Below are 15,359 nucleotides of genomic sequence, written 5' to 3' on the forward strand. Positions count from 1 at the left end.
TTCACTAATCGATGAGTGCCTTCTTGTTCCACCCTGGCCAATCAGCGAGTCCCTTCTTACCCCGGCCTTCCTGTTGGTCAACTCCCGCCCAATCACTGTCCTTCTGAGCATGGTTCTCGGCCTGCCCGAGCGATGTGTGTTTGCCACCAGCATTGTTAGCCCTAGTGCTTGATGTGCTGGCTTCCAGTTGGTTTTTATTGTTATGTGTGGTTTAATGGGCACTTTCTCCTAGTGTCTATGGTGCGGTGCTATAAAGGACAAAGGATAGATCACCAAGTGTAAGACGTACAAGGGATAATTTATCCTTATGCCCTAAGCTAGTTAACATGCCCCGCCCCCTCGTGACGGGTACAGATATACACTTATCCGACATTCGGCTAAACAGAACTTATTACATGGTGATGGTTCTTATCACGATCATCGGAGCACCTACCTATACAAATCTACCTGACTCTATACATATCACTACCCCACAAACATAACAATATTCAACTGAAACTTGGTACATGTCATAACAAAGCCAAGTTACAGAAAAAGGTTGAGTTTCAGGGCATTTCCCCAATTTTTCAGTTATGCCCTTTTAGGACGAAGAAAATATCACATTATACATGGGTCCGTTTTCAGCTGCCCTGACTCCATCCCACTGCTTTACACCCATTGGCTGGACGGACTCCACCCGATTTATAATCATGCACTGCCATTCCATGAAGCAGCACAGATCGGCAGGCCTCAGGCCTTAGGCATGGGAGTTGGTTAATGGCTCAGTGCAATTGGAATGATCCAGGTATGACCCTGTCACTTCCACAGGTAGAAACACAGGACATCCTACAGAAGGCTAATGATTGGATGTTTCTGATGGACGAAGACCATAAGCCAATAGTGTTCGCTCCACAAATTGCGGAAACTGTCAAACAGCCTGATATCACCGTCTATTCGGCAGTAACTAAATATCATCATTATTGAATTGACAGTCCCGATGGAGGAGAACTTGTCCAATGCATATGTCATGTCATCTGGCTATGCAGAAGCTCAAAGGCCTTTAGACAAATAGAATTACCGCCCACACCAGAAATATGCTCTGAGGGAAGAAGGATGGTTGAGCGCTTATAAAACCAGTATAAACCCACCAAAGTCTGGTCTGAAGTCCAGAAACCTTGTAGTATAGTTTAGAGTATAGTATAGTTTCAGATTATTGTTCCAGACAGATTCTGCAACAAGGTGAAGATTTTTCCCGAAAGTCATCTTCATTATTTCAGGAGTGCTCATCCGAAAAGGGCTGATTGGAAGGCTCCGAAGACGACCGCGCTGGTGTTTCACGCTGGTTTATATGTTCATAAACCGTATGCATGGTTTTGCTTCATGTATGTACATTGGTTATTTTTATGTTCGGCAGATCGGCAGGCCTCAGGCCTTAGGACTGAATGTTAGTCCATGGCCCAGTGCAATTGCAATGAACCCAGATATATAACCACAATATTTTCTATATGCACATAAGACGTACGCATGTTTTTGCTTCATGTATGTGCATCGGGGTTTTAAATATTTTTTAGGCACTGAACACGGCATTATACACCTCCCAAATAATGGGACGTATTTACTGGTATTGAACTGAACCTTGGTAGGAGACATGTATTGCAAAGCAATTCTCCCTCCTCTTATTGATAAAATGCAACTTCTCCCCCTTTTTGAGAAACACATTTGTTGTTGTTATCCCAGAGAAGTGCAAACGGAAATGGCAAAGAACTATGCCGAGTCGATCGACGCCATTTTCATCGAGACGAGTGCAAAGACGGCCATCAACATCTTGGAAATGTTTGAGGAGATAAGTAAGTGCCGATAGTTGCAGTGTTGTTGCGTGAAGGAAATATTTTGTTTTGTTTTTACTTTGCATATTTATATATATACTAGTAGTCCATGGGCCAGGATCCCAAATTTCCAGTATCGGTACCACCCGGGGTGACTAATTCTCTTTGGTGTTTTTAACTTGCTATATGTCTCTAGTTTGCATTTTGATATGATAGCCCTTGCAGACTTGCAGCTTTTAGAGTTTATCACTTCTTGTAATGGACATGCCCCATGGATGAAAGGCGCGAACACACACTTTACCACTATCCTTTATTCTCACACCACAATCTTTCTGTTAAGAATCAGTTCAGTCACAGACGAGCATAAAATACCACATAGGGATCCTTTCTTACCAGTATCACGAATGTAGGCAGTCATTCTCGTACATAAAGGCAGATTTTGTAGATGAAGTGGGTTGTTTTCAAAAAAATTCGAACTTAACTTAACAAAATATTTATGCAAGTTGAACAAAATATTTATGTTTTTGTCAAGTCACACCCTGTGACAAATCAGACTCTAGGTTTCCTGTTTTAAGCAAGGTCTTTGATTCAGTAGAATCAACATGCATCCATGACACTTTTTCTTTGGCTCTTAACATTATTAAATGAAGTACAGTGTCACGTTTGTTTGTGCATAATTATGCCACCAAGTTATTCATCACCGTCATCCATATCAGAGTCAGTTAATTCCACTTCTGGCTCTTCTTCACTGGCTTGGTTGCTGCACGTTTGTAGTTTGCACATGTCTGTGCACTTCAGGCCATTGCTGAGGCAGTTACATGCTGGTAGTTTGCATGACCGCACACATTTGCAGGAGAGCAGCTGCAGCACAGCATCTGGTGCAGGCGAGCCATGCATCCACTCAACAGCCAGCTTCCCATCCTCATCAGTTGTCCAACCACAGTCCTTTGGGATTGGAACATAGGGCTGGCTCTGCAGACATCTCCTCCAGATGGCAGCTTGATAGTTTGCACGGCGAGCATGCATGAATAGACAGTCCTCACAAGGAGGGAGTTGACTTAACTCAACTTCTTCACGTCTGGCACAGAACAGTTGGTATCGAAGCTTGTTGACTTCAGATGTGCGGCTAGAAGGCATGTACATATGGCAGGTGATCTCCTGTAGCTTCTGGAACAGTTCTGCAGATACTTCCCATGAACGTCCAAGTTCCATGAAAGCTTCCTGGTAGGTCTTGTCAGACTTCACCTGCTTCAAGGTCGTCATCTTCCCACGGCCAGCGAATGCACTGACTGTATCACAGCCCGTGAAGGCATGCATACCAATCAAGGCATCACAGACAGTACCTCCCAGTGCATGGCTTAGCTTGGTGATGTCCAGGAACCTTGTCCGGTTCTTTGTTCCACATTTCTGGTACATGGGACATGGGATGTTGCTGCTGACCCCCAGGCAGATAACCAAGACGTCTGTATCCTCAGCAGTGATGACAACAGACCTGTAGCCAGATTCTGCTGCATGAAGAGCATGGAGTAGTCGGCGAGTATCAGCTTCTTCCTGTGAGGATTTTAGCTCTGTGGCCTCTTCCCATTGTTCTTTGGTGATCTTGAAGCAAAGCTGCTCACAGGTAACATAGAGTACCTTGTCCTCGAGTTTCTCTCTCTGTCTTGGCCCCTTCCATTCCTCTACCAGAAACTTGATCAGGCTTCTTTTGTTCGAAGGACTGCTGAGCAGTTTCCTCCATTGCTGGATGTTGTGCCCAGGTGCAATGTTCCGGAATTGGATTCCAGTGTCTGCACCCCTGTTGGCTCTTCTTTGTTCTGACAGTACCATTGAAAGCAAAACAAAATCTTATCTAAGATCTGCCACATCTTGACCTCACTGGTAAGTTAATCCTAGAAAAGGAAAGGATATTACCATAGTTAACTGATCTTAACTAATCAAACTTAATTAACCTTATATGAACTGCAAAATATAACTTACATAGCCAGATATCTCACCAGTTCCATCAAAGGAGCTGAAAAAAAAGCTTACATCTATCCGCAATTAACTCTTCCTAGAAAAAAATCTGAACGTGAGTACACAATTGTCCAATAAGAAAGTACAGACAAATAGGAAATGCATTTATTTTGCTCTGATGTTTAATAATTACAATATAGTAGCATTTCTCACATGGTTTTAGTTCTGTATTGACTGAAATTAGATGTGATCTTTGCATACCGCAAGATTTAAATGAATTACGCAATGCCGCTATTGGGTGAATTTGAAGTTTTTACAAAAAACTGACAAAGCTGCCAGTGTGGAAAGGCTATCACATCTTAATGTACTTATATTGACCCAATAAACATTTTAGTATCACTTAGGTTTGGTCACCCCAGGTGGTACCGATATCTGGCCTGGCCCATGGACTATAGCATGAGTACCCGGCGTTGCTGGGGGGGAGGGGAGGCATGAGAGGGAGGGGTGAGGATGGGAGTAGGGGGAGTGGAAGGGGTCGGGATGCTCGAGGTGAGGGGAGAGGGAGGGGAAAGATATACATATTTGGGGGATGGGGGTGGGGTGGCTTGACAGGCCCCTCCATTTTTTGACAGGCCCCTCTGTTTTGGGGGACGGGAGATGAGAAGGAAAACAAATTTACCCATGCAAAGAGTGCTTTAACCTCAGTGTTGCCCAGGTTAAAAAAAAAAAAGGAAATTGTAATACCCTCTGCCACCAACACCAGGTGGCACTACACAGTACACATTTACATTGAGAATTTACGCCCCTCTCCCAGCCCCCCAGATCCCCACATGAGGCCGCAGCCACATAGCCTATGTTACCCCCCAGTCAAAGTTGGATTTGTATTTGTACACCGAGTAAAGTATATAAGTGTTTATAGCTGGAGTACCCGGTGTTGCTCAAGTGAAAAATAAACTTCAACATCTATCTATAATTCCAGTAATCTCTGTATGTCTGTGACCGCTGTTTCTCGACAACCACGGGTCCGATATACTTGAAACTTGCCAGGTATATTGCTGGGGACCCGAGGATGTGCCTTTTCAAGGTTTCATATTAATCGGAGAAGTAGTTACCGAGCTATGTCCAAAAAACGATTCAACCAATCAGAGAGCAGCGAGCTATCACGTGTGCCGAACGTGGCGAACAGACTCTGCCTCGGACGGCACATTTGAGAGCGTATTCATTTATTTCACGTTGGCAAACTATGTTGCCGTTAAACTATGTTGGCGTTAAACTATGTTTTACAACTAATTAAAACTAATTTGCGATTCATTCGCTTTCCTGCGCGTTTGTGCACGCTATGGCGATTTCTTTACCAAACTCCGCAAGCCGTTCGCTTTGGACCAAACCATTTCATGTAAATAGAGGGGGGGGATTGTCACCGTACTCGCAAGCCGTTCGCTTTGGACCAAACCATTTCATGTAAATAGAGGGGGGGGGGATATAATTTTAGATATATATATAGTACGGGCATGCCCTAGTATTTGAAATGAGGGCAAATACTCGTATAATGGAAAAGCAATTGCATCCAAATCATAATCACAAATGCCAAATCATCATTCACCTTTTTGTTGAATATAGTATGCTGCTGAATGCGCCGTTCATGTTTGAGTTAAGTATGATGACGTTCAGGAAGAAGAAGAAGCCTTACTACCTTACAACTCAACTTCGTACACTTCCAGAATTGTTTGATTTATTTGTGTTCAAATGTTTGCGACTTGTTTTGTATTTATTTATGTGAATATGTACTTGTATATAATTATAACTGTCATTATTCAAAAAGGCTTAGGCACAATCGAGCGTTTTTTTTTTGTTTTTTTTGAATCCCCAAAAACTTTTTTTTTTTTAAAGAAAAAAAATTTGGGGGCCTGAAACACTCCCAGGCACTCACTGATGAACCTCTGAAAGTTTGACCTGTTCTGTTCAGTTTGATCTGTTCAGTTTGATCTGTTCAGCCATCTCTGAGAAAAATGGCACCACACACACACACACACACACACACACACACACACACACACACACACACACACACGCACGCACGCGCGCACACACGCGCACACGCGCACACGCGCACACACACACACGCACACACACACACACACAGACAGACGACCAACGGCTCTCTTATGTAGTAGACTAGCTGAATGCACCCGGCGTTGCCTGGGTTCTTTTTGAATGAATTTAATCTTCTGTACATAGGTCTGACGCGAGCCTAGTATCACCTAGAGCCTAGAGTTAGTGCTCAACGATTCCTTGTTCTTTCTTCTATCCGGCCCCGTGAGAGAGAATTTTGAAAGCATGTGTTGCAATCAGTCAGATATTTCTATTAAGTGCATAAGTTGTATTTCATGAGAATTTTGAAAGAAGAAGAAGATTTATTGCGAAATGGGCCCAGCCCGGCCGAGGTGGCCTCGACCGGCCTCGCCACCTAGCCTACAACCTTCCCGGGGCCCGTCTCGACATTTTTCGTTTCAGAGGTTTCCTCCTATCTTTCACCGTTCAGGAGATTAGGTCAGGAGATTGCAGACAAACAAACAAACAAAAACTTTCTTTTATATATATAATAATAACTAGCCGAAAGCACCCGGCGTTGCCCGGGTTCTTTTTGAATGAATTTACTACTATAATTCAGCTTTTACTCGCGACCGTAGAAGATGACTACTATAATTCAGCTCAGCTTTTAATTGCGAAATGGGTCCAGCCCGGCCGAGGCGGCCTCGACCGGCCTCACCACCTCGCCTATAACCTTCCCGGGGCCCGTCCCGACTTTTAAAGTTCTTTTTGAATGAATTTACTACTATAATTCAGCTTTTACTCGTGGCCGTAGAAGATTGATGACTATAATTCAGCTCAGCTTTTAATTGTGAAATGGGTCCAGCCCGGCCGAGGCGGCCTCGACACCTCGCCTATAACCTTTCCGGGGCCCGTCCCGATTTTTAAAGTTCTTTTTGAATGAATTTACTACTACAATTCAGCTTTTACTCGTGGCCGTAGAAGATTGACTACTATAATTCAGCTCAGCTTTTAATTGCAAAATGGGACCAGCCCGGCCGAGGCGGCCTCGACCGGCCTCGCCACCTCGCCTATAACCTTCCCGGGGCCCGTCCCGACATTGTTTTGTATCAGAGGTTTCCTCTTATCTTTCACCATTCAGGAGATTAGCACGTGCAGACAAACAAACAAACAAACAAAAACTTTCTTTTATATATATAGATAGAAGATAAAAAATAATATTATATATATATATTGAGTGTCGGAGCGACATCCTGAATGCATTGAGGTTGAAATGTAAACAAGTTATTGTGATGATCATTGTATGCCGAATGATTTTTGTTTGTTTTCATAGTTTGTACTGCTCCCTGTAATTTGCAATACCAAGTCAGACGGGGAATACAAGCGTGCCAAACACTTCCAAGGGATTGCAACACGTGCTTTGTGTTACATAATATTAACAACACTGATTAATTGATGTGACATAAATGCAGACAACTTGAGGGAGGAATACTAGACTTTTATCAAGGCTCGAGTCTGCCTTGACGGGCGGACAATTCAAATAATTGGGTTTATCAACCTAAGGTTTACTGACAAAAGCTTGCTTACCAACTCTTCCTCCTCCTCCTCCTCCTCCTCTTCTTCTTTAATGGCTACTATTATCCCACCTTTCTTGTGGGGTCTCCGAGGGGAATCTTGGCCCGAGTCTTAATGAACCGGCTGGCCAGGCCTGATGTTTGACTAGTTAGGTCAGGAACTTGTAATTTGTTCAGGTTGCCGGCAATAGCTCATCTACTCTTCGCGGAGGACACCGTGGGATATTTAACATATACTAAAGAATGTCAGCGAAGGGAGGGGACGACACACATTGATGTCACCCTACCTGGGAAACACTGGGCTGACAGTTTTCAGCTGGGTCGAGATTCAAACGGTTTATATCTGTCAGTTGCCTCGAGGTTGCAATTCTACACCGGTCTTCACAAAACTGAACCAACTGTTCGAGCTAGTCAAAAGCTAGAATAAAATTGTTTTTGAGGTCAAAGTCGGAGCAAGGTCATGTTTCCTAGTGTACTTTTTGAGATAAATTGGTACAGTCATTGTTGACACTTCCGGTTTGTGTCACTACATTCTACTCGACCAGCGCTTTAAAATCGGCTTCCGGTCAGCCATTTTCTCAAGCGGGCAAGGTCAAAAATTTGCAACTCAAGAACAAGTTTTGAAAATGGCCAATTTTCATCCGATTGACTTGATATTTGAACAGGATTTGCACGTTGGGTCACCGAATTGGTTGATCAAAAACATCAATGATCGATTTAGCCATTTTGACGTGTCGGCTGTTTCCATGATAATTCCACCCCATTACAATCAAATAGGACTTTTTGCCTTTTTTTTTTATGACCATACCTCAATAATTTTTCAAGATACTATACCAAATAAATAGGTACACAGCTTATTTGTACGTATGTGTGGTACATGTTTGTAAAATTTGGTCAAAATTAGTCAAGGGCCAAGGCTATGAACCCACCTATTAGGCCACAGTTAGAAAATGGATCGGCCAAATTTGTTCTAAATAACATTTAATCATGTAAAACACTTGATTGGTCAAATTGTAGAAATTGCTCGATTGGCGTTTACATTGCATCAATTTTTTTTTCTTTAGATTTTGCAATTATTGTGCAATGCATGACATCTTGTTTTTACTTTATTTAGGAAATGTATGCATTAGTTGTAAATTGGTACGATGAGATGTATTTTGACACGCTGAATGAATTTTGTCTCAAGGTAAAAAGATTCCTTGTACGGAACCTTGTGCAAATGACAGGCCGAGTTTCAAGCTCGGGCGACTGCAACCCGAAAGCAGTAGCCGTTGCTGCTGAGCTCCAGCATTCCATTACGTGGACCATCGGATCTCCGTGTGCCGGTGCTTGAGGGGCGTTTCCCCCAAAACGGTGAAATTGCGGAACCGGACTGCGCTTTGTGCAATGCTTGCAGTGACTCTAACTGTTTCCTGTTAACGTCACCCCGGTGGGCCGGAGGTGACACTAGTGAGATCATGAAAAATGTGGCCCCAAACACTTGATTCCACTTATTTTGTTGGACGAAGAAAATGTCCTTGTGCGAATGAAAGCTTTGGTTTTTCTGTTTGTCCTCGTCGCCCCCCTCCCTTCCCTTTTTTTTTTTTTTTTTTTTTTTCCCCAACAAGTTATCTTTTTGCTATTCCTCCATTTAACGAACTTATTACTTACCTTCGGAGATGTGTTTCCTGGTTTTGAACTTGCACTTCTCAGAGTATATTTATCCGCTGCAAACTGGCTCAGATGGCTACGTGATGCCGTAAACCTGTTATGTATTCTTTCCACTCTTCGGCATTTTCAGGTTGATGTTCATCTTTACTGTAAGTGCACTACTTAATCTTTTTTTTTGTAATAAACGAACAAAATGTCTAATCTTCACCCAGTTTGCTGTTCTCTATTTCCCGGTCATCGCTCCCTCGATTTGCCTTCGCATTGGCCATGTGCTGTGTTCGATTCAGCACTTGGTATAGTTGTCCAATTATATTTGGCAAGGGATGGTTAAGTTCTTAATTGCGAATCTGGTCAAAATTTACTTGGATTTAAGAGGAAAACGGCCAACAGGGAGGCCGTTTATATGTTTGGAAATTGGTCATTGACAAGTCTTTGTCCGACACAAATTAAATTGTATATAAAGTTGTGTTTGTGCTGATCAAAGCTGAGACCGTCATCTGTGGGGCTGAGAAGATAGCTTCGAGGTTTGCGCACTTGCCTTGGAGCTGACAAGGCTAGGTACGAGTCCTGACCCAATTGTAAACTGTCATCCTGGTGCTTTAGAGGTTTGGTGTTGCATCGATGGGTGTTAGGCCAGGTGTTATGCCTCCTAGTATTCACTGGTGGGTGCAAAACATCCCATCCTACCTTTAATTTAATTCAATTATTTCGAATGCACCCTGTGGTTGCATCATTGCTGACGCAGTGTCCTCTGTAGGTTATGGCGGGAGTTGGAAATTTGTTCAGGGTGCCTCACCAACTCTTTGTGAAGGACACATTATAATCTTTAACGTCCACCAACTAATGGTTGCAAATGGGGCTCCCAGTTTGACGTCCAGCCGAGGGACGGCGCACATTGATGCCTCGCCTTGCCTGCAATACACCAGGATGATAGTTTATAACTGGGCCCAAATTCGAACCAGTTTAGAGGTGGCAGGTGAGTGTGTGTACATATAGGCCATCCTGCCAGCCCAGTACCTTTCAAGAGAGTCGACCATTGTGTGCTTACCTGAGCCACATTCATTCCCTGTCAAGTTTAGAATAGAAAGTAAACTACCCAGTATATTCCAGGAGAGCTACTCTATCGTGATTTGGTTCACCTTTTAGCAATCCTGCAGGGCCGCAATGTATGACTTAATGTACAGTACCTGCAAAATAATCATCATCATACTAAAATACGCCATTTGTATCTGTATGATGAATTTTTGACGCCGATACATTCCGTCCTTACTTATACAATCTCAACCAAACTTGACAGGATGACGGAGGGTTACATAATGAAGGTTGAAGCGCATTCATTTGCCCCTCTCCCCAAGGTGGTCCCCCCCTCCCCCGAGCGAGTTTGCCCACCATTGCTGTCAATGGGGTTGCACGTTGAGGTGTATATCCATATTAAGTTAGCTTTATCGTGGCGTTTTTCCAAAGACGCTTTTAATAACACAATTAATGATAATCGCATATTGTAAATGTTATTACAAAACAATATTAATAGCCGGCGAAGCCGGTGTTGTCAATAAACGCGTACATATGTCGAAAACCTGATTATGCTGTATCCCTTGGCTTGAGAATTCCGAAGCGTAATGGAGGCCGCCATCTTGCGGATGCGGAAGTATGCATAACAAATTGAAAAACGTTCAATAGGAGTTTCTTTCACCCGTCTTTGTTTGATTCACAATCTTATGCACCTCTAATTGATAATTAAAATACTTTAAGACCAACCTCGGCCCGCACGGGCCTCGTTATCTTCAACGAAAAGTGTCACCAAACACCGGAACCAATGATATTCGAGCATTTGAAAAAATATTTCTAAAACCAAATCACGCAATGGAGGCCGCCATCGACCGGATGCGGAAGTTTGCATAAAACAATTGCGAAAAAGTTCAATAGGAGTTTGTTTCACCCGTCTTTGTTTGATTCGCAATCTGATGCACCTCTAATTTGTAATTAAAATACGTTAAGACCAACCTCGTTATCTTCAACGAAAATCGTCACCAAACACCGGAACCAATGAGATTCGAGCATTTAAAAAATATTTTTTAAAAGCTTATTACGCGTTTCGGAGGGTGAAAACGGCATCAAATATTCTAAAATTGACGAATTATTTTTTAGAAATCTCGCGGCCGTCGGGGATAGTTTTTCACGGCCGCAAATATCCGAACTTGAGACGGAATTCACCGAATTAATCAAGAAGTAAATTTTATCAATTTTAATGTCATCCAGAATGCAAATGGTACCTACTACACCTACTACACCTACTACACCGACGGTACCTACTACACCTACCTACTACCAACTACCTAACCTACTGATGCCATAGTGATGGGTAAAATAGTGGCAAGAGGCTTTGGCTTCGCCGGCTCATTGCGGCTTTGCAGTCAGGTACTAGTACTAATAATGTCACACTTCCCCAAGGCGTTTTTCCTGCAGTGATAACGTGTATAAATAGCTTATAGTTATAATGGCGTTTCCGTGTGAGCAACGGCTTCTACAGGAATATAAAAATATTATACACCACAAACACGTATGATTAGCTTTTTAAACAGTCGCTAATGCTGTTTATAACACTAAATGAAGAAATTTGGAGGAATCCCGACAGCTGTGAAGCAAGGTTTACTTACAGAACTGAGCAAAGATCTACTCTGCTCTATATAACCCACAAATGTTGGGTTAATAACATGGCCCTTTCTGCCGCTACCGTGGCATTTTTCGTAGCGACCTTTGAAACTCGCTCCTGCCGTTTCATACGAAGCTCGGGAGAAGCTCGGGTTGTGCTCCTTTACCAAGCAGCTAGCTGGCGCTTGCCAAGCCAGCCATTCCTTGATGGCTTTGAATGGAGCGCTTGCTGGAATGCTTAAAGCACTTGGCGATCTCTCCACAAGAAACTTGGTCAATGAACACACACCCAATGTTCTTGAGACCAGACCATAGAGAGTCTGTAATCTACATACCCCAAAGAGGAATTAACCCTTTTTTCTGCTCCTGTAGTGAACGGGTGTACTCGTAAAACTAGTAAATGAAACGAAATATTCTGTATCTAGTGCTACCGTAGAGTGTGGTGAGGAACAACAAGGTGTAGTTGATCTGATAAATACAATACTTATAACCAGACTGGCACAAGGTAGAGCACACACCTCCGCCAGGCTGAACAGTTTACGTTTTGTATCCCAATGATAGGCCGGATCTTCACGAAAATTAAATCGGCTTGTTGTCACCTAGCCAACTCATCCACCAAGTTTTGTCATCATCCATCCACAACTTTGTGAAATATTATGCTTTGTTTTTGGCCTTTCTCTCTCAATGGTGAAGAATCGGTTAAGAAATTCTAGTATCCGGATCTTCTTCAAAATCGAATCAATTCATCATTGTCACACAACCTGTGCACCAAATTACATATTAAACTGTCCATAACTTTGAGATATCCTACTAACAGACTGATGTGAAAACATAACCTCCGTCCAGCTATTTTGAAACTGCATAGCCCGGGGGGGGGGGGGGGGGGCTAATTTGGCCCCCCCTCAGATTTCGGCCATTTATCGACCGATTGTGACCAAACTTGGCGTGTCTGTGTCCCATCATGTATTTTACAAGAATGCATAGTCAAATTTATGATATCTATTGTTATTCTTAATTTGTCTAATTAATGATGCAAATATGCAAATTTGTTCAAGGAATTCTCATTTTTTTCAGTTTTCCCCCCATTTATGGAGAAAATGCAATCAAATTTGGCATGTTTGTAGCTTGTCATATAATCTAAAAGATAGCTTAGTCAAATTAATGACATGTATTGAAATTTCATATTTACAATTGTAATTAATTATGCAAATATGCTAATTTTTCTTGAAATTCTGAATTTTCACATTTTGATTACCACATCAGGGCAGAAATCTTTTTTCTAGTTGTAAATTGAAGAAAGGTGATGTTTAGTGTATTTTGACAATTTATGATTGAAATGTGGGAAATGATTATGCAAATTAGAGACAAATGCATATTCATTAGCAACAACTAATATTGATTATTGATTTGCTTACGACCCTATCATGTTTCGAGGAACTTCTTGAGGAACTCGCACCACTTTCGTCTGTCTTGGGCCCACTGACTGATCGTTCGTCCATGTGGTCTCTTGCTAGGTCTTGGGCCCACTAGATTATTCAACCCTCCTTCGACATACAGGCTTCCATCACGGCTCTTTTTGTGATGTTCATTTCCATGTGTAATATATAACCAAACCATATCCACCTCTTCATTTTAATTTCTTCCTTGATGTTTTTTTTTCCTATTTCCTCTTTCTGCCTTCTTATTGCTCATTTTATTCACAAAATATTTTTGTGACAGTTATGAAGGATTCAAGTTTCTGTGCAATGACTTTGGTTACTTTCCATTGTCGAAAGTTGTTTTTTTTTTTTTTTTTTTTTTTTTTTTTTGGTGAGGCTGTTGCCCTGAAACAACTTGCTTTTGTCTCCTGGAAAGCAAATCCAACGGAAGGAAATCTCATTTCCTTTCACAAAGCCCGAAACAAGTGTGTGTCCACCCTCAGGAGAGCCAGGAAACAATATCTCACCATTCTCAAGACCGAACTCTCTTATCTGTCTCCCTCTTCCAAATCCTGGTGGCGTCTGGTCAAATCTGTTTCTGGTGTTTGTTCCCCCTCCATCCCCTCCCTCACCTCAAACGGCTTAACGGCTGACTCCGCACGTGAAAAAGCTGAATGCCTCAACTCTGTGTTTGCCTCTAAATCTTGTGTCCCAAACCCATCCCTCTCTGTACCCACCGTACCCAGTCGTACCCAGCTGCTCCTGGACTCTGTGTCCTTTCCTCCTGACAAGGTGGAAAAGTTTCTGTCAACCCTCGACTCTGATTCTGCAACTGGTCCTGACGGCATCAGCCCACGGGTCCTAAAATCATGTTCTTCTGCTCTTTCACTCCCTCTTTCTGTTCTCTTCACCCTCTCTTTTGCTCAAGGTCATCTGCCATCTGCTTGGAAATCAGCCAACATCACCGCTTTGCACAAAAAAGGTGCAAAAACAGATCCCAGCAACTACAGACCAATCAGCCTTCTCCCAATTATCAGCAAAGTCATGGAATCCATCATTGCTTCAGATATTAAATCTTTCCTCTTCTCCAATGGCTTGATCTCTGATCATCAATTTGGTTTCAGACCTGGTCACTCTACTCTGGACATGCTGCTTCTGCTTTCTCAACAATGGATGGAGGTCCTCAACGCCAAACAGGAAATTAGAGCTGTCTCCCTTGACATTTCACGTGCCTTCGATACGGTCTGGCACCCTGCTCTGCTCTCCAAACTCTCCTCCTTTGGTATCCATGGAAATCTCCACGCATGGCTGGCGGACTTCCTCTCTGGTCGTAGTCAACGTGTGGCCCTGAATGGGTTTCTCTCATCTCCTCTTCCTGTTCAGGCTGGAGTTCCCCAAGGTAGTGTTCTGGGCCCTGTGCTTTTTCTGGTCTTCATCAATGATCTCTCTGACTCTCTTGAAAATCCTCTCTATCTCTTTGCTGACGACTCTACTCTCTGTCGCTCCATTCCTCATCCCTCAGATCGGCAGTCTGCAGCCTCCTCACTCTCTGCAGACCTGGACAAAATCACAGACTGGTCAAACAAGTGGAACATGTCTTTCAATCCTGACAAATCTCACACTCTTACAATGTCTCTCCGAAAGGACCGACTGGACAACCCTCCCATCTACTTTCTCAACAATCCTCTCCAAGAAGTTCTGTCGCTCAAGCTTTTGGGTCTCACTATCTGCCATGATCTTTCTTGGGAAAACCACATTTCCAAGCTGGCCTCCAAAGCCAGTCGCCGACTGGGCATCCTCCGTCGTGCGAAGTCCTTCCTTGGCACACCTGAGCTCCTCACCACATACAAGGCTTTCATCCGCAGCTCAATGGAATACTGTTCCCCCCTCTGGGCTGGTGCTCCTGACTCACACCTTGCTCGGCTTCACGCTGTTGAGGCCAAAGCTTTCAGAATCATTGGAATCTCCTGCGATGTAGTCAACGCCGAGGGCCTTTCACTCACTCACCGCAGGCAGGTTGGTGATCTTTCTGTCTTCTACCGACTCCTCTCCGGCCTTGCTCCCCCAGCTCTCTCTGTGCTCTGTCCCCCCAATATTCCTTCAGGTCGCACAAGATCTGCCTGCAACCCTCTTCTGGTTAAACTGCCAAAGTCTAGGCTCTCTGCTCACCTTCACTCTTTCATTCCCCTTTTCTCCCGCCTCTGGAACAAACTCCCCCACTCCCTTCAATCCCACTCCTCCCTCCAGTTCTTTAA

General features: G+C 43.3%; 1 protein-coding gene across 3 annotated transcripts in view; it reads left to right on the plus strand.

Moving 5' to 3' along the window:
- The window catches only part of LOC137434939 (ras-related protein Rab-22A), a 44,039-nt gene extending 34,798 nt beyond the window's left edge, over window positions 1-9,241 (plus strand). For all 3 annotated transcript variants that reach the window (XM_068128189.2, XM_068128190.2, XM_078784916.1), the window contains 2 exons: window positions 1,717-1,826; window positions 8,571-9,241. In XM_068128189.2, the coding sequence (XP_067984290.1) occupies window positions 1,717-1,826; window positions 8,571-8,665 (205 nt within the window). In that variant the 3' untranslated portion in view covers window positions 8,666-9,241. The remainder of the gene's footprint in view (window positions 1-1,716; window positions 1,827-8,570) is intronic.
- Window positions 9,242-15,359: the final 6,118 nt, after the last annotated feature.

The sequence above is a fragment of the Myxine glutinosa genome, chromosome 9 (assembly GCF_964187855.1).
Source record: "Myxine glutinosa chromosome 9, kmMyxGlut1.1, whole genome shotgun sequence".
Taxonomy (NCBI): Eukaryota; Metazoa; Chordata; class Myxini; order Myxiniformes; family Myxinidae; genus Myxine; species Myxine glutinosa.